Raw genomic sequence first — 26,005 nt, forward strand, 5'->3', positions numbered from 1 at the left:
TGAAGTAAACACATAGTCTGAAAAACTGTCATTTTAGTTATAGTGTTCTAAAGTATTTTTATAATCATATTAATATTATGTATTAAAATAGATTATGTAGTTGTAGACAAAAGGAATTTATAAGAGCACATGGAAAGAAGCTAGGAATGGCTTAGAAAACTTGGGACGGACTTTCGGGGAAAATGGGAGTTTTGGAATCAACCCCCCCCCCCCCCCTTTATCAAGCGGAAAATTGAAGGAAAATGAGAGTTTTGGGGAAATCGGGACCACTCCGTTTGCTCTACCATTTGTATTAAGATTGCGTTCATGCTATTTTAAAATAAAGAATACACGTGTTTGATTATAAAAATTGGTTGGTGACTAAGGACATGCTATATAGTTTTAAGGATTTTATCTTGGTCTTATGTTTTTATCCACAATGATTAATCTATGGTGTTATTCTTGCGACCGATTGATTGAAACTAGTTAATTATGAATGAGAATAACATGATTAAATTACCATCTTTTTACCTTTTTTTCCTAAACATATAAAAAATTATTTCTTCACAAGTTTGTCATATCACATGATCGTTATATGACTATTTTCACAAGCAATCATGATTCTTGACATGATATTCCTAACTCATGAATATTATCTAGCTAAAATTCGAACATGAATAAACTTTAATAATTGAAAAAAGTTGATAATCTTTGACTAATCCCATTTTCCATGTGCTGTAAAGAGGCAATGACCACTACAATTTACAACAAAAGGGTTCAAATTAGTTCATCACATAGAAGAGCCAAATATGGCCCAATGATCCTCCAAGGGCCAGCACTAGCTCATGAAAAGAAGATAGATATGGTTTTATTTTTATCTAAGGCTTAATATATAAAATAAATATGTTATGTGTTTTAATACGCTCAACTTGTTTGTTAATTACATACGTGTTGTATTTGATGTTCTACTTTATGTGTTGTAATGTATATTTAGATCTCTTTAGTTGTTGATGTGACAAAAAGGAATCTGCATTAGCATTTATACGAAGTATCAAAAGGTTGTATGATTTAATACTTTTTATGCACTTGGCATGCTATATATGATGATACTAATTTGAGAATCGTGTGCCACTTGAGTAATTCATGAAAATATAATATTTAATAAATAATCGATGTATAGTAAATAGTAACCTATAAAACATTGTTAATACATAGTCGTTTTACAATAATCTTTACAACTATTTTACAATAAACAACACATTTATTTTCTAAAGGGTTTACAATTTTAACACAAACTAAATAAACCGGAAAACAAGAAATACTCTTAAACTTTTTATCAATTCACTTTCTTATAAAGTTATAAATAATGAATAACATAAAAAAATGCACTTCCTATGTTTTTATACTTTTGATAACTCTATAAAAAAGTGCATTGATAAAAATGCACTCTCCGTTGATAAAAAAATTTATACTTTATGTCTTTTTAATTAAATAATATAAATTGCATAACTTTTTTTATATATTTTTAGAAGTTTTTAACACTTTGTAAAACCTATGTATATGTTAAAACTTGTGCATAAAACTTTGCCCAAAACGAAATCCCTTTAATTTCTAAAGAAATTAAATGAGTGTCATAAGTTTTAATAGCAAACACAATGATAATATTGAATATTGAACGTTTAATTTCTGACATGTAAATAGATGTTTAAAGCACCTGAAATTAAGAAGAAGAAGAAGGAAAAAAATCACATGGATCACATGTAACTCTAGAAAGGTAAAACCATATATTAAACAAGATCACCACTTCATAATAACTTAATAAGCAGCCAGAATCAAATCTACCTTTTATTATCCATCCCAAATATGGAAACCAAAGTACAACCCAATCATGTTAGTGTTAATAATTTATATTTGATTCATCTCACATTTATACTATTACCTATGAGTGATTAAAATTTATTTATTTGTCTATTTCGCCAAAACTGTTTTAAGGGTTTCGATTTTACTTCCATGATATGGTTTTTGTTTTAGCCTGCCGTTCACTAAGCTAAAAATTCAAGTTACTAATTATTTGAAATGACTACTTCACCGCACAATGATATTTGACGATTGGTGCAGTGAGATGTTAAAAAGATTTAGGTATTTTGTGGTATTGATTCCGTGGCTTAGACGAGAGAGGAGGCCGGATGATCTCCAATTCGATTATGAGGGTGTTCGGGTTTTACAATCAGGTGGGTGGGTTTTCCCGATACTGAAGATAACTTGAAGACGTTTAAAGGTTTCGTACGGCTATTTTAAGCCAACTGGCGGTGATCTTTTGCTTGAAAAATTGTATCATTTTAAGATTAAATAATATTGTTTCAATTAATGTTTGGTAAATCATCACATGAGTTTGGGGGAAGCACAACCACATGACAAGTTACGAGAGATTCTTTTGCCGGTTTTAATCACTTGCAACCCCAATAATCACACGTGGGTGCACAACTACAAAAAAACTCGGAGAGCGTCAATTAATTGGATCTTTGGCAGAACTGCATGCACCAAACTCAGAAATTAAACTCATTGTGGAATACTATAATTCACCAACAAAGACGGAATATTTTAAATTTTCAATGGGTTTCCTTTAACAAATATGAAGAATAACTATTACGATCATTTAATTCCAGCGACACCATGATGATAATGGAAGACTAAACGAGTAGGTGACGCTTATGGGTTGTATCCTTGAGCTAAATAATTGTTATCTCACCGTATGTCGTATTGACGTGCCTTCGGACGAGTGTTCACGGGCATTGACATTAGGCGAGGGTTTTCCCCGGATTGGATGACGAGTGTATCCCAATATGATGAATTTCACCAATAGCGTATTTGAATGATTCGTTGGTCATTAAAAAAATGATAACTATTACCATAAGCCCAAAAACAATATGTACCAAGTATATACACGCACACACCATATGTTATTCAAAACTCATATATCGGTATATATATTACATGAACTTAAAAGGAATCTAATAATTTGATTAAACTAGGTTTGTACATACTACGTTGAGGCGATGTATTTGGTTGGTATGGGTTAAATTCATTACAAAACCAACACTCCTATAACTTATAGAAAATAATATGTCGAGAGAACGAATTATATTGGCATCGGTGAGTTTTGTTACGATACTTACACTTAACCCACACACTATATCAGTAAACACCCATAACACTCGTATAACTTACAATACAAAAAAGCAACATATTTAAAACAACGTTTATTATGTATGTAAAACCCGACATGGCGAATCAACACGAAGTGAGATGATTTTTGTTATGTTCGCTATAATGCCGGAACTAAAAACAAACAAAAAAGTTACTATTTAAAACGGGAAAAAAACTGGATGACGTGGCATGAGCTGGTGCCGTCAAGTGAACCAACGAGGGTCTAGTAAACCCAAATCATTTCCGACTCCAGGGTCGAGCCACTTAACAGTGTTAACTGTTAAGTTTTAATAACACATAACCCTATTCCTTATATTTGTGTGAGGAGGTTTTGTAAATTATATGGTATGGTTATGAGTAGTTGTGAGTAGAGGAGATATATAATGTTATATGGGAAAGTTAAATTTGGGGTTTCACTGTTCATACCGTATAATATTTTAATAGTTTTTAAAAATGGTTATGAGTGAAAGAGAGAGAAATGATAATAATAAAGGTGTAAAAAATATTATTTAATTAGAAAATACTATAATTTTAGTGTAATTATACGGTATATATGAAAATATTGTAAGGAATGAGTAAACCCACCCGTGCCTCAGCCGCAAAAGAAGAAGCCCTATCTGTCTTCTTCCGGTGTCACTTCACGGTAAAGGTAACCGCTTCTCTCTCGTTAGCTACGACTAAACCCTGTACTATAATACTCTCTGTTACGCATTTCAATTATCAATCATTCAATCACTTGTTAGGATTTGTTTGAATGTTAAATCTCTGAATATAGATTAGTCCATTTTGTATCTTTTAGGGATTCTGATTATTATTATAAGTTTGTTTTGTATTCGTTGTTCTTTTTTATGCACTCCAACTGTTTGATAAAATGCCTTGTTCAAGTTTCGTTAGTGATTTTATCACTTTTTTGTCCAACACTTCTGCAAAATTGTTAGAATCCCCAAAATCTTTGTTTTTCTAGGTTCAAATTGTTGCACTCATAAACCGTGTGAGGTACGGTGTAAACAAGAAAAGCCCGAGCTCGGGTCATTTCGAGCTTCATCTGTAAAGATCGAGGTCAGCTCGGTTAGTTAATTTTTATATGTTTATAGTTAATTTTGTATATATATTTTTAGTTATAGTTGTATGTATGGCATAATCTAAAATCTAAATATATATTGAAAGCATTAAATAAAAAATATATATAAGCAATTTAACTGCTTGATAAAATGCCTTGTTTAAGTTTTGTTAGTTGTTCATTTATCTTCACTACGACTGTTTGATAAAATGCCTTGTTTCAAGTTTTGTTAGCGATTTTGTCACTTAATTGCTAACACTTTTGCAAGAATCTTATCCCCAAAATCTTGACTGTTCTAGGTTCAGATTGTGGCATTCGTGAATTGTGTATAGTAGGTGTAAACAAGACGAGGCCAAGCTCGACTAGGCTGGAGCTCGGCTTGTTTTACCTTTAGAAAGCTCGAGCCTGGGTCATTTCGAGCTCCATTTCCAAAGCTCGAGCCCAGTCCGTGATTAGTTTTCAAGCCTGAGCTTGGCTCGGGCTCAACTCGATTAGTTAATTTTTTATATGTTTGTTGTTAATTTTGTATGTATTTTTTAATATAGTTATATGTATAACATAATATAAATATATAATAAAAGTATTAAATAAAAATTATATTAGCAATAGGCTCGTTAGGCTCCCGAGCCAGCTCAAGCTTGATAAGTAAAGCTCGGGCCTGGGTCGTTTTTTAAGCAGGCTTATTTTTAGGCCCGAGCTCGGGCTCAAGGTGACGAGGTCGTTTGCTGAACAGGCTTAATTTTAGTCTCGAGCTCAGGGTCCGGGCCGGGTCGCTAATTAAGCATGCTTATTTTTAGGCTCAAGGTCGGGCTCAGGGTTGTTTTTTAAAACAAGCTTAATTTTAGGCTCAAGCTTAGGCTCAAGGTTGTTAATTAAACATGCTTATTTTTAGGCCCAGGCTCGGGGTTGTTTGTTAAACAAGCTTATTTTTACGCTCAGGCTTGGCCTAGGGGTTGTTTATTAAACAAGCTTATATTTAGGCTCGGGCTTGTTTATTAATCAACCCTATTCTTAAGCTCAAGCACAGGCTCGTGGCTGTTTATTAAATACGCTTTATTTTAGGCTCGAGCTCGGGCTTGGGGTTGTTTATTAAACATGCTTATTTTTAAGTTCGAGCTCAAGATCGGGGGGTCGTAATTAAACATGCTTAATTTTAGGCCCGAGCTCAGGGTCGTTTATTAAGCACGCTTATTTTTAGGCTCGAGGTCGGGCTCGGGGTCGTTTTATTAAACAGGCTTATTTTTAGGCTAGGGCTCGCGGTTGTTTGTTAAACAAGTTTATTTTTAGGCTCAGGCTCGGGCAGGGGTTGTGTATTAAACATTTAAACAGGATTATTTCTAGGCACGAGCTTGTTTAAGCTCGGCTCGGTTTGAGCTTTTTTGCGAGCTGATCTTGAGACTTGAGTAGCTCGCGAGCGGTTTTTTCCTGTTTACGCTCTTAAAATACAGACATGCTAAATAATGACAGTTCATCTGGATTCAATAGACAATAGAACTTGATGCTCTAATTGTTTCTGTGACAACAACATAGGTAAGGTTAGAGTGAAGAAAGATGAACAAGAAGGAAGTATTTAAGCTAGCCAAAGGTTTCAGAGGAAGAGCGAAGAACTGCATCAGGATCGCTAGAGAAAGGGTAGAAAAGGCACTTCAGTATTCTTATAGAGACAGACGTAACAAGAAGCGTGACATGCGTTCCCTTTGGATAGAACGCATTAATGCTGGCACACGCGTACACGGTGTATGTTATGTTTCTTATCTTATCACATACATGTATATACTGGCCATGGTTGATTAATTGTGGTTAATGATCTCAGGTGAATTACGGTAACTTCATGCATGGGCTTGTGAAAGAAAACATCCAACTAAACAGGAAGGTTCTGTCTGAGCTGTCAATGCATGAACCATATAGCTTCAAGGCTCTCGTTAATGTTTCACGCGCTGCTTTCCCTGGAAACAAGAACATGACACCAGCACCAAAGAAGGAAGGCCTTAAGATTTTGGTTTGATCACAACTCTTTCTTGTTATTCTTACTTTAAAAACCTTGTTTTAGACTTGTTGAAGAGTACCAAACACAATTTGTTACTTTCTCTGTGTTTTTCATAGTTTGATGACTTGGATGATTAAAAAGAGTTTTTACTATTGTATTTTGTTTCTGTTTCATGTGATTAGGCTTTTGATATCAGTCATGTAAGTGTGTCTGCTATTTATATAGGAGACATGTAATCAATAAAAGATCTTGTGTTGGTGGATTAAAAACTAAAGCATTATATAGATCATAGGCCATGTGTCCGCAATCGTTTTGTAAACTGTTAAAATATCACAATAGGGGTTAACCGAACCAGTGTACTTGTGCCTGCAGGTGATTGTATTTTAAACTTTGTGAGTTGTACCTATCAGTTTTTGTATACATTGCAGGTTATACTTATAGGAAAAGTCTGTTAAAACAACCTTTGTTTGGCACAGACCCAAATTTGTTGGCCCATTTGGTGGTTGACTGAATCAATTACACTTTACAAAACCGATAACTGAAGCGGCTCGTTACTAGAAATAATCCAAATTAACCCGAACTCTGTTGACTCGTTATCTAACTTGTTGACCCGGGTCGTTACTAGAATTATAGCCATCAATCCGTTCAATACGGATTGTTGTACCTTGAGGATTGATGTCAAAAGGGCTATGCAACTATAGAAAGTTTATATAGTTTTGTGACCTATTATTGTGATTCAAAATAACATCAAGTATTTTCTTAATGAATGGACAAATACATTTTGCATTTGATTAAATGATTATTTAGTGGTCAACTAAGTAGTTTTAAAGGTACAGTTTCATACCTACATATTATGAACACTTTAACGCGAATATCATTTCTAGTAGTTATATTTATTAAATAATTGAACATTTTGCAACCAAGGTGAATACTGATCGCATGATCGACAATTTTGGATCATCTCATGATGCGACGATGCTAGAGAATCCAAACAACCGATTTGAAAGAAAGAATCCACAAGTGGTCAATCACGTTTCAATGGTTAGGTCATAAACACGCTTGGTTTAGGTTTCCTCTTAATGAATATTGTTCGATTACTCTTGGTATAGCCAAGCATTCGTTAAATATGGTTAATGTGTGTTAGTACATTGGATATAGATGAGATGTTTACAACTAAGCGTACTTAGATGAGGATAGTCAAAAAATAGTGTAAATGAACCGAGCTAAGCCCAAGTTCATCTAAACATCTTTATTTTTAGGCTCAAGATCGGCTCCAGTCAAGTTTTAACAAGCCGATTTCGAGTAGCTTACAAGTAGTTTGAGCCATTGAGGCCCAATTAATCCATGATTAGTGACTTCCTATGAAATCTCCAACCTTGTAACAATAAAACAAATACATAAACTCTTAGCAAGCAAAACAGAGGATATTAATTGGTGTAATTGGTAGTGTACGTGAGTGAAAGTAATAATAATTGAAGATATATATATATATATATATATATATATATATATATATATATCATAAGGCTATGCCTATTGTGCTCATGCATGGACCACATCATCACAATTAGCACCCGACAGTGAACAACTGCCCCGCCATCTTGTGAATGGGGCGTTGACCTTTCCATTGTGAAGCCCTCCACGACACGGTTAATTTCTTGGGCCAATCACATTCACACAAAGCTGTTTTTTTATTTGTTTTAAGTTTTATGTAAAAGCATTACACATTTTAGTGAGTTTGGTTAGTAGAGTCACTCTTGGTTATATGACACTGACGTAACACCATTTTTTCCAATTTTTATTAAAACAGTTACACAAAAACTAATAAGTAAAAGAAACACGAGAGATATTATATCACACTTATAACACATAAACAAAAATATCCATGGTCTAAAAATACTTAAAATCTCTCAAACTCACAACCAGGTATTAAAAAGTCATTTCACCTACCAATAAATTCATACCCACCATAGTTACATTTAATTTCGGGTTATTGAATTTTAATAACCTAACTAATTATACGTTGGTCATTGTCACTCCTAACTCCTAAGTCCTAACTAATGAGTTAGCCGCCTCTACTACATACTTTGAATTTGTTTTCTCGTGTCACTCCCCAAACTAACCAGACACTAACTTGGTTAGTTTTGAGGCAAAAGATGTCATCTTATTAAGTTGAGGGTCGTAAAATAGAAATTTTGTTTAACATCGCATCGGCCTTCCTCCGTCGCTAGCCAACAAACATTTCCGACGAGTTGCAGGTTTTCTAGCGAAAATTTCCACCACCATACGTCCATACAACCTGTTGCCACGCTCAACCGTTATCTTCACTTCTTATTTCCCATATCCGATCTCCATAAGCCTTGAACCAAACTACCACAACTTGTTCACGTCTATCCTGTGAGCTTACTATACTTCTGGTAGCTTGCTGGAAATGTTTGTCATCAGTTTTTTTAATCACCAGAAACATATCACCACCATAGTTGTTCATCATCTCCGACGACCATTGAAATCACAAGCCACCTCTGATGGCCCACGCGTTTCCAGAAATCGTTCATCATCTCCGGCGAGTTGCCAGAGGTGTAGTAAGCTCGCTTGTTAGACGTGAACATGTGGTGATGGCTTTATTCGGGGCTTATGGAGATCATAGATGGGTAAGGAGTGGAGATAAAGGTTGAGGGTGCCAACCGGTGGTAGAAATGTTCGCTGGAAAAACTGCAGCTCGACGGGTGTGGCGTTAAAACAAAATTTCTATTTTATTATCAACTTAGCTAAATGACACTTTTTGTCCTAAAACGAATAGGTTAGCATGGAGAGTGACACATGAAAACAAAGTTAAATTATAGAGTGGTCGTGGTTAACTCGTTAGTTTTTTTTGAATGACCAACGAATACTCTAAACAAGATACGGGCTAAATTCATCATATCAGAATACACATCTTCCTATCGAAAAAACTCTCACCTAAAGTCAACGCCTGTGAACAAATGCCCGAATACACAACAGTACGATTAATTAAGATCAGTTTAATTCAATAATTCAACTACTAAACACCACTTACTCACCTAGTCTTCTATCATCAACTCATACCCATAAAACTAAATAACATGAACAAGAATTAAACATCACATGTACCACCAAGTATTTTTCAACTATTTTATTTTTAGTAAAATAATAATTATCCAAACATTAACATCACAAAAACAGAAAAAACACCAATTATTTGACATGTGAACAAATCACACCCCTCCACGTGTACCCACCAAATGACCAAACTACCCTCACACCACCAACACATAAAAACATTACGTACTATACTACTCACCATCCTCTCTCTAGGTTTCATTTCACTCATCACTTCATCGAACAAATTGACACCCAATTCAACTGCCAACAATCTTTATTATCTAATCCAATCACACCACCTTCCAATTCAGCCTTCAAACCCACCAATTACCCCTTCTTTCGCGTCTTCAATTCGACCAATTTGGCAAATTATTTGAGCCCTAGAACCAGAATTGGGGGAAACATTAATCGAACGCTCGGATTCAATCGCCGAATGGAGGGAGGTAGTGATACGGTTTCAATTTCTTCTACAGTTAATTGTTCTGGTAATTGTTATGTTTTCGTTACTGGTGTTGGTTCAATCTTACGGTGGGTGAATTTGAGCAAGTGGGTTCTTGTAAAGATTTGATTTTTAGTGTTTTTATATGTGAAGTTGGTGAGTTTGGGAGGTGGGCTTGGGTTGTTTTAGGGTTTTGAGTATGATAAGTATGAAAATTAGGTTAAATTGTATCGACTGTTAGGTGTCTGTTGAATTTGATTTTGGTTAGTTGGGTTTTTATAGAATTGAATTAGTTGAAATGAAAATTGAATTGCATGTTAGGGTGTGAAATGTTTTTTTTATATATTAAATAGATTTGGTAATAAGTTAATAGTTATGTTTTTTTTATTGATGTTGATGCAATTTTACTGTGGGTGAATTTGAGCAAGTGGGTTGTTGTAAAGATTTGATTTTTATTGTTTGTGTGTGAAGTTGATGAGTTTGGGAGGTGGGTTTGGGTTGTTTTAGGGTTTTGAGTATGATAAGTATGAAAATTAGGTTAAATTTTATCGACTGTTAGGTGTCTGTTGAATTTGATTTTTATTAGTTGGGTTTTTATGGAATTGAATTAGTTGAAATGAAAATTGAATTGCATGTTAGGGTTGGAAATGTTTTTTTTTTGTATATATTAAATAGTTTTGGTAATAAACTAATAGTTATGTTTTTTTTATTGATGTTGATGCAATTTTACTGTGGGTGAATTTGAGCAAGTGGGCTGTTGTAAAGATTTGATTTTTAGTGTTTGTATGTGAAGTTGGTGAGTTTGGGAGTTGGGTTTGGGTTGTTTTTGGGGTTTGAGTATGATAAGTATGAAAATTAGGTTAAATTTGATTTTGGTTAAATGAGTTTTTTACTGGGATTGAATTGTTTGAAATGAAAGTAAAATTGCATGTTAGGGTTTTGAAATGTTTCTTGAAGCTAATTCTTCTGGTAATAAACTAATAATAATTGTTATGTTTTGTTTATTGGTGTTGGTGGTGGCGGTGGTATTTTACTGTGGGTGAATTGGAGGAAGTGGGTTTGCTTTAAAGATTTGACTTTTAGTGTTTGTGTGTGAAGTTGATGAGTTTGGGAGGTGGGTCTGGGTTGATTTTGGGTTTTGAGTATGATAAGTATGAAAATCAGGTTAAATTTTATTGACTGTTGTGTATGTTAAGTTTGATCTTGGTTAAATGAGTTTTTGTAGAAATGGATTTAATGAAGTGATAATGAAGTTACATGTTAGGGTTTGAAATGTTTCTTGAAGCTCATAGGATGACTTTGTTTTCTGCATTGTTATTGAATGTGGTGAGGGTTAAGTTTAAACTTGAATTAGTTGTTGGTTGCTTTTAGCTAGTGATTGTATTCCGGCTTTGTGTTTGAAATGTTTTTTGAACTTGAGCTAAAGCTTCTACCCTGCAGTTCTTATGTGTGTCAACTTTTAAGCATTATTCTTTTTTCCCCAAATTGGAACAAGGAGATTTAACTGCAAATTAAGCTCTCTTGTGCTTTATTTCTTAGTGTTGAAAGCTTCCTCACATGGAAAGATTGTCGTGTATTCGATCGTAGTATTAGAAAGCTAGTAGTATACATTTTAAGATGAGAAAAAGTAGAAAAATATGTTAGCATGAAGGCTGAGGTTGAATTTTGATTATTTGAGTGCATGTAGCCAATGCAAGTGACTACTTTATTAATTAGATCTTTGACACAGGAAGTATGATTAACCAGATAAATCATTGTAATGTGTAGTGACTTAATGTAGTATCTAGTAACAAAAATGATAACACGGTTAAAGAATAAATTTTTTTATGTTTTCATTGTTTTCTTTGATTTCGATGTTGTAAATGTTTGAATTCAGGAAATTTGTATGTTGATACTTTACAGTCTTGCTAGGTCTTTGCTATTCTCTCTCTTGATTATGAAGCGTGGATCAGTTTTAGAAGTTTTAGTGTGAACATATGTGTAGTTAGGATGATACTTGCTAGATCTCATTATATTAAATGTATATACATGATCTGTTTTTGTATATAAATATATCTTCCTTACTACTTTATTTAAACTCTAGAGATACTCAATGGATATTGATGACAACGATGCTCAAGACCAAAATCTTTACATAGTTGAGGAAGGGAGCTCCAAAGTTTCTCCTACATCGCCTTCGTATTCTCTTCCCAAATTCGAATTTGACGATAGCTTACAGGGTCACTTAAGGTTCGATAATCTTGTTGACAACGAGGCTTTTCTTGTAATCACAAGTCAGGAAGATAATCACTGGATTGAGGAATATTCAACTGCTGTGAAATCAACGCGGAAAAATGTATGGTCTGAAGCAACATCTTCAGAGTCGGTTGAAATGCTTCTAAAATCAGTTGGACAGGAAGAGAAAGTTTTAGAAGAAAGTAATAGGCACAGTAGCTTAACTAATGTAATGGATCCCAAGGGGACATTAGAATCAGTAGTTTTAGGTGACAAATGTAATTCTTCCGTTGGTGAGGACACACTTGGTAAGATAGGTGATGATGTAAATCAGGAAGCCAGTAAAATCACAACCGAATCTTTAGCTAGTGAATTACAAGAAGACTCTTCTGTCTCTAAGGTAGAACTTGGAAACACAGGCTCCTCACAGAATGTTGAAAACGCTAGTGACGTGTCAAAAAATGAGTGTAATACCAACCCTGATAATACTATTGAGAGCAAAGAGAATAGTATCGATAATTCAATCAACAATGACACTGTTGCTGAAACAATTGTTTCTGTTAATGAGGAAACAGAAAATGGTGTTGGAAGTGATGCTCAACGTGTTACTTCAGGTACTAACATGGTTTCTTCGCACTTTCACCAATTTGTAATTAATATTTCTCGTAAAACATTACTAAGAATGTGTTCTACAGCTGAAACTCCAGCTGAAGTTATCTTAGATAAGGATGATACAGCTGGAAATACGGACGATGGAGCTGCTGATAGCTCAAAGAATGCTGAATCTAATATGGATGTTCTAACAGATGCTGGTATGTTAACTTATGATTATTTTTATAAATGTAGATAACAGTGATGTTATTTGAACTAATTATTGTTTAATTTTACTAATCAGTTGTGGCTGCGGAATTGAGTAAGGTATCATCTTCTGACACAACCGATGGTGTACAGCTACCTTCTGGAACTGTTGCTACATCTGATGTTGTTACAGAAGACCAACCAAGATCTCCTATACTTGGGGTCAGTTTATTGTCGGATGATAGTAAAGAAAAAGTAGAAGTGGGATCAAACAGTGAGGAAACTTCTCAGAAACAGGCCCCAGTAGTTGAACAAGGCATAATTTCTGATGGTGCTGAAAAGGATGCACACTTTGATGCGGGTCGAAGTGAACAAACAGCAGATGCTGACTCAGCAAGGCTTCTGGATCCTAAGGAGTCAAAGACAGTAGAAGATGGGATGGAACCTCTAAATCTATCAGGTGATCGTCGTTTTTTGGTTAGATATAAAAAAGTCTGTATAGTAAAGAAATGCTTTTATATATATCAGTGAAAGGGGAATTTTGCATAAATATGCTATAAGATCAGTTTTTTCCAATGGAGATGAATGCTATTTTCAAACATAAGTTTGATTAGATTATAGATGGTAGGTAAATGGTAGTGTACTGTAACGTATTGTTCACATATGTGTTTTTTGAGATGGTCACGTAATAGAAGTTGTGAATGGTAAAAACAACATAGGTTATTACTACATCTAATTTACAAGGCTATTGGTTTTTGTCAGATCAAAGATGTCTAGATACATTTTCTTTTGTGAATACTATCCTGATTAGTTATCTGACTTTTGCAGCTAATATGCCAGATCAGCAGCAGGCTTCTGTTGATGTAGATGGTTCATCTGGACTCGACACTAATCCTTCTTCTTTGGATAAACCTCAAACTTGTTCTTCTTCAGACACAAAAAGCATTGAACTTTCTCAAAGTGCAAAAGATGATCTCACCAAGGGTTCTGTGCGTGATAATGCCACAATTTCAAGTAGTGGTACAAACGAAGCAAAAAACTTTACTTTCGAGGTCAATGCAAGCTCAAGTCAAAACTTTAATTTGCCAATGGTAATCAATTTTTTTTTTACTTTTGTGCTTTGTTTCTCATTGCATTATAATTTAACAATGCTTTTTTCATTGACTTTTGCTTAGAATACGGTGTCTTCTGTTAGCTCTCATGGTAACCAGTTAGATCCTATTAAATTGCATGAAGATTCTCCAGTTAGTCAACCACCTAATGTCACCGCCACTAAGGCAGGAGCCAAGGGAGCCTCTGCACGTAAACCGAGAAGAAAACCAGTCGGGACAGAAACCACTAAGCAAACTAACAACTTGAAGGAGAAAACGCCTAGACGTTCGCGTAAAGTAGAAAAATCGGTTCCATTGCTAACACCCCCTGTAACTGCACAAGTTAGTCCAGTCAGCAATCCAAGGGCAGGTGACATGGCTTCTATGTCTACATCAAATCTACCGAGTCTGAATAACTCAACCTCTGTATTCCATCACTCGTTTACCGACTCTCAGCAAGTGCAACTGCGAGCACAAATTTTAGTATACGGATCAGTACTGTAAGTACTTACACTTTACATACATATACATAATTTCGTTTTTGCATATACACGCATGTTTAATTTTTTATTTGCGCGACTGAATATTTCAGATCTGGAGTACCACCTGAAGAGCCTCATATGATTGCTGCATTTGGTCAATCTGGTCAGTCTATGTTACAGTTTCTGTTTTCTATAATATTTGTGGAAAATACCAGATATCTCATATTAGTTGTGTCACATGGTTTTTGCAGATGCTGAAAGGAGAGCCTGGGAGGCTACTTGGCACGCTTATGTAGAAAGGGTCCGTGCTCACAAGGCCCAGCCCAATAACCCTGGCCCAAGTACTCCTAACCCAGGAGTTAAAGTAGGTTCTGCTCAAAGCAAAATTCTCTCTGGCGCTTCTTCACCGATTGTTAATCCCATTATTCCAATTTCATCTCCTCTTTGGAATATTCCTACCCCTGGCGGTGCATCACAGTCGAATGCTATGCCTAAAAGTGAGAATTTTGGCCCGTATCAAACTCCGGGGGTGCAGAATTTTCTTGGGCATAACCCTATGTGGCTATCTTCGGGCCCGTTTTCTGGCCAATGGGTTGCGTCTTCACCAGCTGCTTCTTTCAATGCTCGTTTTTCTTCATTGCCCATTACCGAGTCTGTGAAACTAACCACGGTTAAAGAATCAGGTGTTCCAAGTATACCTATGATTCCCGTGGGCCCTAATGTTCATCCAACCGCTTCTCCAGTGGTATCATCTGGTCAAACTTCAAGTGACCCAAAAAGCAGAAAGAGGAAGAAGGTTGTCGGTAGTCATGTTGCAACATCAGCTGCCTTATCAACACCTGTTCCCATCTTTCCTCATTTTGCTCCAACTATATCTTATGCATCTACCCATGGTCAACCTAGCCATGTGGTCCATGTTGACCAAAATATGGAGAAGATTGTAAAAAAAGAAAACACTTTGAGCAAAATTGAGGAATCGAAGGTTTTGGCAGCGGATGCAGCAGCGCATGCTGCTGATGCTGTCAAACATTGCCAAAATGTATGGAGTCAACTCGAAAGTCAAAAGAGTTCTGGTCTGGTTTCAGATGATGAAGCAAAGCTAGCGTCTTCAGCTGTTTCAATAGCAGCTGCTGCTTCTGTTGCTAAAGTGGCTGCAGCTGCTGCTAAAATTGCATCAAACGTTGCAGAACAAGCAAGATTAATGGCTGATGAAGTACTTTTATCAAACAGAACTGAAACTTATGATCAAAGAAGCACTACTTCAATCATTTCTGCTGCTAAAGAAGCTGCTCGCAGGAGAATCGAAGCTGCTTCTGCTGCTTCAAAACACGCTGAGAATCTAGATGCTATTGTAAAAGCTGCTGAGCTGGCAGCAGAAGCGGTATCACAAGCTGGGAAAATTGTTACACTTGGTAATCCTTTGTCTTTAGAAGAATTGGTTAAGGCTGGTCCTGAGGGTTACTGGAAGTCTCCTCAGTCCAGTCAGCAGGGTCGTTCTGATAAACAGAATGTTGAAACTGCTATTAAGGATAAAGAAATTTTGGATGTTGACCAGAGCATGCCTCAAAGTACCCCAGACACGTTGAAAGATAATAACATCATTAAAGAAGGTTGTCTAGTTGAGGTAAAGGAGTTGGATTATAAATTTTCAGATGTTTACTTTGCAATATTACACTTGTGATGTTTGGCAGTTTATTTTAAAGCACCATGCTGATTTTCTTATTTTAAAATTTTTTGCTAGGTGCGGAAAGATACCGACAAGAAGAAAAACGCCTGGTTTACAGCAAATGTATCGACTCTGAAAGATGGAAAAGCGTTTGTTTGCTACACTGGACTCCAATCAGATGATGGTAAGACCTTACAAACAATCTTTTATGAATATTCAGTATAATGTGTATAGTTGGCATGTTTTGTATTTATTTTATCATCTTCCTACAAAACCTTTTAGGGTCAGGGAAATTACAGGAGTGGGTCCCACTTGAAGCTGAAGGAACAGAGTCTCCTAAGATACGCATTGCTCATCCTATAACTACCATACAGTCTGAAGGCACTAAAAAGAGAGGCAGAACCACCCTCACAGATTATGCTTGGTGCAGTGGGGACCGAGTTGACGTGTGGGTCCAAGATTGGTAAGCACTTCATCCAATTACAGCTATTTTTTAAAGTAAAATGTAGCTCTGAGTAAAAAGTTGTATCTTTTTGCTAAATGGGATGATATTTTTGTAGCTGGTGCGAAGCAGTTATTGTGGAGGCAAATAAGACTGATTTAACTTCTCTAACCGTTCAATTTCCTGGTATGTATGGTTATATAATACAGTCTTAAATTTTTTTAATACAATATGCTGAAATCTTGGGCCCCACCTGGTTAGCAGAGCAAGGAGAGACATCTGTTGTTCGGTCATGGCATGTAAAGCCGACTCTTATATGGAAAGATGGCAAGTGGTCTAGTCTGAAAGGGTCCCACTCTTCAGAGGTAAAGACAATCTGTGTATTATTATTATTATTATTATTATTATTATTATTATTATTATTATTATTTATTATTATTTTAAGGGGTATTGGATATTAATAATCTCAACTGAGTTTATCACCGCTGGTGGTCTAAATTTAAAAAAAATGACTCTCAGTGGTCCCCCGTTAAAAAACTTAACGGCCTTAACATTTTTCCGAATTTCAAACTGTTTTTTAGGGCTTTTTATCGTAAGGATGATATGAGTCAATTGATGTAAAACTTAGCTTGAAACGATGCTCCAAAAGACTTGATTTTTGTTAATTGGAAGTTTAAACACCCGATTTGAAGCACTAATCAAGCCGTTTGGAGTATCGTTTCGAGCTAAGTTTTACATCAATCAACTCGTATTCTCCTCCAGATCAAAAGCCCTAAAAAATAAATTTTAAATTCGGTAAAATGTTATCGCCGTTAAGTTAGAGCCAATCTTTTTGAAATTTGGGACCACAAGTGGCGATAAACTCAGTTGGGATTATTATTGGCCAATAGCCTTTAGTTGTGATTATTAAAATCCAATATCTCTAATTATTAATTTTTTCTAATGAAATATATGGTTACAGGGTGATACGCCACATGGGAAGCGACATAAGATTGGTGGTAACCCTGTTGTAGAAGGTAAAGAATCAAGGATTATTCCTATATCTTCCCAAGGAATATCAATTGATATCGGCAAAATGGAAAGAATCGAAAAGGACACTTTTAAAACAAACAAGAGCGGTTTGCAGAAGAAACAATCGAGGGTTGTTTTTGGTGTTCCTCAACCCGGGAAGACACAGAAGTTCATGGATGTGAGCACGCATCGTGTTGATGATAAAACCCATAGTAGTAATAATAATAAACCAAAAGTTAATCCTAAAATCGATGCCAAAGAAAAGCAAGTTGCTGAAGTCAAATCCAAAGTTACCAAGACTAGAAAGCCACCCGTACCCTCGATCAAATCGTTGACTCAAAAGGACAAGTCAAAACCTGCTAAACCAGCTTCACATGATGAAAATTTGTCGGGTGAACCGAACATGATGGATGTTGACTCTTCTAATACCGAGGATGCAAAGGAAACTGCAACATTGAAGGGAACTAAAGTAGAAGATAAGCCAACTTCAGAAACAGAACCGCGCAGATCTGTTCGTAGAATCCAGCCGACATCAAGGGTAAAATGCTGTTTTTTGCTTATGTTTATGAGGTTTTGTTTGTTTTCTTAACCGAGGGTTTTGAGCTTTGTTTCTTGTAGTTATTAGAAGGGCTGCAAAGTCAATTGACTGTTTCACATCCAAGTCCAAGAAGCCACAAGGTTACATCAAAAGGTAAAACACATTTTACGCCATTTGAATTAAGCCAAAAAAATGTTTTCCTTTTTTTCATATATGAAATATTATTTTTGTAATGATACATATGGGTTTTTAACAGCGAGTAGCTGAGACGATCAGGAGGGAAGGGGTCCAACTCCAATAGTGTTGTGTGTAAATTAAGCCGAGATTTTAGAACTAGGAATGATTCCGGTTACAATAATAATAAGCTTTAAAAGCATGTCGTTAGCTTGCAGAAGATGTTCATATATTTTCCTGACCAGATTGCTCTGTATATCGTTGTTTCTATGGTTTACAGACAGTATCATGCTTATGTTGTCGTTCTTAAGATGATGATAACCATTCGTATCGAGTTATTACAGGGTTTGATTTATGTGGTTCTGTTAGTTGTTCACATGGTTGTTTCGATAACTCGTGCCTTGAAGCTAGCTTGAAATCGACTCGGTTTGTAAACGAGCCGAGCTTGGACATGTTACGCTTTTAACATGTCTTGAATAGGACCATTTCTGTGACAAGTTGTGTTATCCTATGTAGAGGTGCACAAACCGGGTATTTTTAGAAACCTGGACTGGGTAGGAACCGATTCTAAATATGGTCAACAAAAGTCAAACCTGGGTCGGGTTGGAACAGATTCAGGGTGCAGTCGGGTATTTTTCTGGGTATGGTCGGGTCCGGATACATGTCTTGGGATATTTTGTGCACCTCTAATCTTACTAGTCAGCGGTGTGTCGTGATGTGTGTAGGTCTGGATAACATTAATGTTGTGTGTGTATACATATACATGTATCCATGTGGGGTGTGTAGTAGGTGTGAAGAATTAATATGTATGTGTGTATGCATGTGAGATGTGGGATATGTATGGTGTTGACATTGCTATGGTGTGCCTGTGAGTGGATGTGTTATGTAGATGCAAGATTTGAATCATTTAATGGTAATTATTATATAGATTAAATATAATGATACATAGAGTTATCCAACTGATCTTATACTCATACTTTGAAGTCCATCAAAAAGTCAACTTTCTTATACACAATTGTTTTCAGTGTTCACACCCTAATGACACAAGGGCAAAATGAACATTTTAAAAAATATAATAACAACACTGAGCCAGCTTTAGCTCAAGATGTAAATTAAGCAAAACTCAGACCTAAAATCACCATTAGAATTCTTGCTACCATTAGTCAAACCAAAAAGCCAACATCATCCTATTCTAATGATGATGATCTTCCTTGAACTTCAATCAAACCTGCATTTTCTAAATTTTGCACATTATGCACACCTTGGTCTTCTTCATTACGCCTGTATTCAGATTTTGCTTCGGGCGATCTTGATAAAGTTTGGTTTTTGAGGTAATTTTTGTCAAGATCAGAAAAGTTGAAGGGCTTTTTGCAAATACAAGTCGAAGGGTATTCGTGGAATTCACCACGGCTTGTTTTCAGATCGCTTGGTTCGCCTAAAAAGCCTTGTTGTGCTGCTTTCACCTTTTTAGCAAAAGATTCCCACGACATTTTCTCGCTTTTAAGAAACAAAGCGTTAAGCTTTTTCACATTCGGCCGAATGGTTCTTTTTTGCCCCATGTACCTCCTTTTGAATGCAACAAAAAAGAGTTAGATGGCCCTTTAATATTAACAAATCAATATTCAAAAGTTTTTACTTGCGTAAGGGTATTTTAGTCATTAAACACAAGCAGACGAACACGAGTTCTTTAATTTATGCAATAAATGGCCAACGTATGAGTAAATTCATTTAAGCCGACACTATATAAAAAAATCACTTTTCATCCTTAACTTCTAAAGATTACTTATCTACTTTCGTACCTTCGGCCCGCAAGAATTTTCGCCATGTTTCCGTTATTATTGGTGACAAAAACATCACTTTCATCACAGACAATGTAGTCAATAGCCGCAAGCCGAGACGAATATGGAACAAAAGGTTCAAGTTCTTCATTTGCAAGCATCTCTTTAGTGTATAAATTTGGAAACAAATCCCTAAGAGGCTTCAAAGTTTCATCACCGCCATATATTTCACCCGATGCAACATAAAGATACGTGTTATTTTCAAAACCGAGTGCCCGAAGCATTAAACCGACTTCATGAGGAGTCAGAGGACATTTTCCTCGCTTCCGCTCTCCATCAGGACTTTTTTCCTAATCAAAAAAGCTTCTTATTCAAAAATGTTACGCAAAAAAGATAAATTTATTTTGTTTAAATATAAAAAATGTTTATAACAAACTCACGGGTAATGTCGTCCATCTTTTCCTGATTTCACCGAGGTCGTTTCTTTCTTTATCACCACCGCCATAGTAACAGCCCGAAAACGCAAGCATATCAGGCTCAAACCTGTAAATCAAATGAAACGGGCCAACAGGTCAAACGGGTTAAAAGTCAACCAACGATTATTAAAGCGTTTTTAAGTTCCTCAGTCGAGTTATTGAACCAAACTAAATGTGATGGTTTTTATGGCCCGTTTAGACCCACACAAAAAAGTACCCTATATAGTAACAAACCTTAAGTGTACTGCAATGAAGCGAGGGGCCATTTTTCTCATTTTCACGACGATTTTTTGACCAAGGTTTTGTATCGGTTTAGTAAACCTTAAAGCATGATAATTAACCCTACAACGCATTCGTTGTAGCTCTTCATCAAGATCATTAGCAAGCCTATAATCAAACTTTGTTAACTGAACAGCCTGCATTGAAAATACACATCACAAAATAAGTAAAAATAAAAAAATATGGACCATAAAGTGTTTTCGGGTCAACTCGGCCCGTTATCCACTTTTCCACCTATAAGATGTAAATTAACTTGAATTTAGGTAATATCTTACACGTCTCTTCACGAGTATTGGCAGCACTTCATCAAGGTAAAATTGAGGTTCGGATTTCCGTGGGACCCGCATTGTGTACGGTGGTTTTTCGAGTGATCTCGTGACTTTTTCGGGGACTCTTTTGACAACGGGCACCTCCTTTGCGAGATAAGATATGAACCAGTCGACATCAAATATGTTGGCAAAATCACTGCAAATTTAAATAAAAGTTATGGTAAGTTCTAAACCTTTTTTTTTAAATGCAGCATAAGTTATCAAAATAATATTTTTGTTCACTCACCTATCATCCTTCCAGTACGAGTGATGATCCAACTCGGGAATCACTAATGTAGCATTTAAAATCCGTGCAACGACTACAGCATCAGTAATCTGCAAGAAAGAAATTTATTTTTTTTAAAAAAGAGTAATTTATTATTTCAATATAAACTATGCTGGAAGTGAATGTATGTGTAACACGTTACAGATCAAAACGGATCATTTTTATTATGGGTCGGGTCAAATTGGGTTGACCCAAAAACCTTTTTTTCCATCTTTTAGTCTTTGAATAAAGTGATTTTAAGGGTTGTGTGTGTTTTAAATACATTTTAAGTAGTTTTTAGCCCGTTTGATCCATTGAGCCCGTTCGAGTAATTTGATCCGCTTGATTCAAGAGTAAGAAAATTATAAATGTTTACCCCTGTTCTTTGCTGGTTCAATCCACCACTTGCAGCAATTAGCAGATAACCATTTGAAACCAATTGATGATTATGAGCTGCACATGTCATAATTATAAAACTTATGTAATTAATACCACAAAGACAAAACTAAACTTATGAATGCTTTTCAACATAAATTCCTTAGCAACATATGCACTTCAAAAAAGTGAGTAATTATTAATGTCAAATATAACTTAATGTTGTAATTATTATTATAATTTAAAAGACTTACTTGCATAATAAGGGCTTCTCTCACTGCATCCATAGTATGATTTTGAGAAATTGGATTCCCATATGTCAACTTGTACATCATTAAACCGGTCCTGTGTTTTAAACAACAAACCGAACATGTTCATTAATATCTTACAATATGAAAAATAACCCAGATTCAAAGATACCACATTTTCAAGAAATTACAGATCTAAAAACAAAAACTCAAGAAAATAGATGCTCATAGTGCTAAAATCATGGCTGCAGAAGTCGCTAGGCGTTGCCAAGTCATTCGACTAGGGAGTTGCGAGTATCGACCTAGGCTGGGATGGTTGTAAAAATTGCGCATATGCGTTGATTAATCGCAGTTTGTTTTATATATAAAAATTCGGTATATATATGTATATTTAAAAAATTACATATAAGTTTCAATCCAATTAATCCCTATTAATCGCTAGTCCATACCCCGCCGTTCGATCACCTAGTGAGTCCGACAACACTGGCGGGTGGTACTCAGACATGGTAAATTCCAAATAAATCATTCTTCAAGAAATTATAACAAAATAAATGAATATCGACATAAATCAAAATGATACACAATATTTCAAAAACTGATATTCATTCTTTAATATTATAGATACAATACTAATTTAATTCTCGTCTTTTAATGTATCTCCGTGAAAAACAACAAAAATTGATAAAAATACATGAAAAACAGCGAAAATCCAAGTTTGACCAGATAATGTCCGCCGAGTTGAAGAAACTCGCCTCGGCACACTTAGTACTCAACCGCCTAGACAGATTTTTTCAGGAAAATTTATACCATTAAAAAAAAAGCCACCACCAAACATCATGAAAAAAAGTTTCAAGATAAAGCTAGCTAGATCTCTCACACATATCATGACAAGTGTTGATGAATGAATCATGTATGTATGTATGTATGCATGCATGAGAGAGAAATATAAATTAGAAAGAGAAATATAAAATATGTATATACATGTTTTTTGTTCTTCAAGAGTCTTCGTTTAGCAACAACTTTATGTGAACACCATTCAAGATCAGAAGTGACATGCCCAGTTAAAAAAGACATCAAACCCATCACAAACAACATCACCCCACACACCACCGTCCATGAGATCCGCCGCCTGTGTCCGCCGCTAGTACTGTCCGTCGGTGTCCATAACAAACAATGATGAACCTCAGCAGCAGCTTGTTTATTGTTGTTATTATTATTAACCAACACCAACACTCTTCCAGCATATATCCAAGATTTAGCTTTAGCTTTAGCTTTAGCTACCCCCATTGAACAATAATAATAATATTATTATTATTGTTATTGTGCTGCTGTTGTTGAAGTAGTTTCATAACCTCTAGTAAGAAACAGTTTATAGATGGATGTTTTGTGGAGTTTAAAGGGGTTTAAGTAACGGGTCTAACGGGCTTTTTATTATTATTATTATTATTATTATTATTATTATTATTAAGTGGGAAATGAAGTATGGAGAAGTGGGAGTTTTAGAGAGAGAGAAAATGAGAATGTTGAGTGAGAAAAAGAAAGTGTGTTTCTTGGATTATGTGATTTAAATGATCACGTAAATTAATCTGGTAGTGGGTCCAGTGGATTGTAATTTGTTTATGTTAGCCTGGGGCGCTAACCTGGGCGCGAGAGCCCCTCCGCTCGCGCCCCCAGGCGCTAACCCCACACCACCGGGGCGCGAACCGGGGCGCGAACGGGGCGCGAGCGCGAGCCCCCAGGCAGGCGTGAGTGTGGTCGCTGGAGAAGAGAGAGAAAGAGCCGTTGAGCTCGCGAGAAAGAGCCGTTGAGCTCCGAATTTTTTTAAAAAAAAACCTTAAAACCTCTATATAATACCCAAATTACTCCCATTTCAACCATATCAAAACACAATTTCACCTTACAAACTCTTATATAATATCCCAAACTCCTATATAATACCCAAAAATGTCTGGAAATTGGTACCCAAACCTAGATTCAGATTATATTGACGACGATTTATGGTCGTCACCAGACCAACCGATGTTTTATTCGGGGCCGCAAGAAACATCCGGCTTTCAACCATCCAACATACAACCGTCTCCTAACTTTGTTGTTCCAGAGACACAAGAATCACACGGTGATGCTACGGGAGCAAGAAGACGCGTCCACCGGAAAAAACAACTTGCAACGGACGGGCCGGGACCGGCTTCGACTCCGAGGACGAAACGGAAAACCACTCCGTGGTCATCGGATGAGAAGGAAGCCTTGTGTCGGGCTTGGATAGTCATTTCTGAGGATCGGCGTTGCGGTAATTGTTTTAACGTTTTTAAAAATGATTTTTAATAAAAAAGTTAAATAAAAAAGTTAACTGGAAATCTAATTTAATTATTCATTTTGCAGCCGACTACCAAAAAAGCAAGGTTTTTTGGACAAAGGTTAGGGAGACGTTCTATACGCTCGTTGGGAGTACAGAGCGAAACGCCGATATGATTTCGGGTCGGTGGTCCGAAATCAGAAAATTTTTCGGCTTGTTTACTAATCTTTTCAACAGGAACGCCGGTCGTATGAGACCAAGTGGCAGTGATGATTTGGCGGTTTACAATTTCACTGTCGAAGAGTGGAGGCAGGAGTGTTTGCGGAGGTATGGGACGGTGAAGACGTGGGACGATTTAAAGTTGTGGGAGAGGTTGAAAAGGTGTTCCAAGTGGGTTGAGCTTGTGGCGCCGAACCATGATGCGGAAGTAGGGCCGAAACGGACTAAAACTAGTTCGTCTGGAGCGTATAGCACTTCCGCCGGGTCGGATTGCCGCGTTGGATTCGACCTAAACATTGCGGGGGAGGAAACGTCTTCACCGCCGAGGAGGCGGCCATTGGGAAGGGACGCCAAGGGGAAAAAACCGGCTGAGGGGGGAGCCGTAAACATCGTCGATCTTGTTGAATCCCTCAATAAATTCAACAAAACCATGGAGGTGGTCTCTAATGACAAAAAGGAAAAAAGTCGAATGAGAGATTTGGACTTCCTTACAAGAGACTTCAGTAACCTAAATCCGGTCGATCAAATGCTGATGGAAAAGCAAAAGGAACGTATCCGAAAGAGGTTGATCGAAGAAGACCAAGCCGAAGAATAAGAATAATGTTTTTTTAGTACTTTAATTTTTATTTTATTTTTAGATATTAATGTGTTTTTTTTAATGTGTGTTTTTTTTAATAATTTATGAGTTTTTTTAATAATACGTTTTTTGAATATATTTATAAAAAAATAAAAAAAAAATCCGCTGGAGCCCCTGCTGGAGCCCCTCCACACCAGGGCCAGGGGCTCCAGCGGGGGCTCCAACACCCCCCTTATCCAGTTTCTCTCTCTGCCACACGTCACAATATTATTGGCTGGAGCCCCCACTCGCGCCCCCATTAGAGCCCCCCACACCCCTCAGCCTTAAGTGCGACATGTTTGCAAGTAATAACGGGTTTAAAACATTATTATTATTATTATTATTATAGTGGGGCTACTTCTCACTTCTCATTCTCTATCCACTTTGTGAGATGTAAAATCAAACCTAACTAAATAACAACCCAATGTTATTGTGTATCACACATTGTTTTTTGGTATATAAGTTTTAAATAATCTTAATTATTATTATTTTCTTTTTTATTTTGGTCTTAATTAATAAAATAGTTGGTGACAGTCTAATCTTTTATCATTTATTTCTATCAACGAACCCTAACTAACGAAATTCTAACGTCGTTAGTTTTTTTGTTATGTTACATGTTTGCGTGTCAAAAACTTAATTATGTGGCATATATGTGTTGTGCTTATGTGACAGATTGCACCACCACATGGTAGCCACCACGACGACGGCCACCACAACTACCAAAAGAAACATATCTATACTTGCCGAAACTAGCAAATCGTTTTTCCGGTGAGCGATTATGGTTCAGGCGAGTATACATTTGCCTCTTTTGGTCGTTGTGGTGGCAGGTAGTGATGGCGATGATAGCGAGAGGAGGGCATCTAGTTTGATGTCAGCATGGTGTTGTGGTTTTACAGCTGGTTAAAGCCTGAGGTGGATGGTGTCACCCCTTTTGACACCT

At 36.3% G+C, this 26,005-nt stretch overlaps 3 protein-coding genes across 5 annotated transcripts; 2 read left to right on the plus strand and 1 right to left on the minus strand.

Annotated features, from left to right (window-relative positions):
* Positions 1-3,760: 3,760 nt before the first annotated feature.
* On the plus strand, positions 3,761-6,390 carry LOC143627119 (uncharacterized). Its single transcript, XM_077097007.1, has 3 exons — positions 3,761-3,829; positions 5,777-5,983; positions 6,060-6,390. Exons 2-3 carry the CDS (start codon positions 5,798-5,800, stop codon positions 6,249-6,251), a joined length of 378 nt encoding a protein of 125 aa, XP_076953122.1. The 5' UTR covers positions 3,761-3,829; positions 5,777-5,797; the 3' UTR covers positions 6,252-6,390.
* Positions 6,391-9,442: 3,052 nt separating this feature from the next.
* On the plus strand, positions 9,443-18,503 carry LOC143627144 (protein SWOLLEN 1-like). 3 transcript variants are annotated; one of them, XM_077097036.1, is made up of 16 exons: positions 9,443-9,838; positions 11,876-12,620; positions 12,702-12,818; positions 12,902-13,264; positions 13,633-13,895; positions 13,980-14,395; positions 14,488-14,540; positions 14,629-16,001; positions 16,119-16,227; positions 16,326-16,506; positions 16,604-16,671; positions 16,750-16,850; positions 17,447-17,935; positions 17,975-18,034; positions 18,115-18,187; positions 18,291-18,503. In XM_077097036.1, exons 2-16 carry the CDS (start codon positions 11,885-11,887, stop codon positions 18,299-18,301), a joined length of 4,413 nt encoding a protein of 1,470 aa, XP_076953151.1. In that variant the 5' UTR covers positions 9,443-9,838; positions 11,876-11,884; the 3' UTR covers positions 18,302-18,503. The 3 variants fall into 3 exon arrangements, with proteins under 3 accessions (XP_076953151.1, XP_076953149.1, XP_076953150.1); XM_077097034.1 differs by having other exon boundaries at positions 9,445-9,838; positions 17,447-18,034; XM_077097035.1 differs by having other exon boundaries at positions 9,445-9,796; positions 17,447-18,034.
* Positions 18,504-19,156: 653 nt separating this feature from the next.
* On the minus strand, positions 19,157-23,379 carry LOC143627145 (O-fucosyltransferase 29-like). The gene is made up of 9 exons (XM_077097038.1): positions 22,919-23,379; positions 21,944-22,034; positions 21,691-21,767; positions 21,297-21,385; positions 21,017-21,206; positions 20,697-20,878; positions 20,427-20,529; positions 20,008-20,336; positions 19,157-19,774 (listed from the first exon to the last, which is right to left on the minus strand). Exons 1-9 carry the CDS (start codon positions 23,222-23,224, stop codon positions 19,396-19,398), a joined length of 1,746 nt encoding a protein of 581 aa, XP_076953153.1. The 5' UTR covers positions 23,225-23,379; the 3' UTR covers positions 19,157-19,395.
* Positions 23,380-26,005: the final 2,626 nt, after the last annotated feature.

Source organism: Bidens hawaiensis, unplaced genomic scaffold, assembly GCF_021521415.1.
Source record: "Bidens hawaiensis isolate Kalapana, Puna unplaced genomic scaffold, B.hawaiensis_p1.1 tig00004599_1, whole genome shotgun sequence".
In the NCBI taxonomy this organism is placed as follows: domain Eukaryota; kingdom Viridiplantae; phylum Streptophyta; class Magnoliopsida; order Asterales; family Asteraceae; genus Bidens; species Bidens hawaiensis.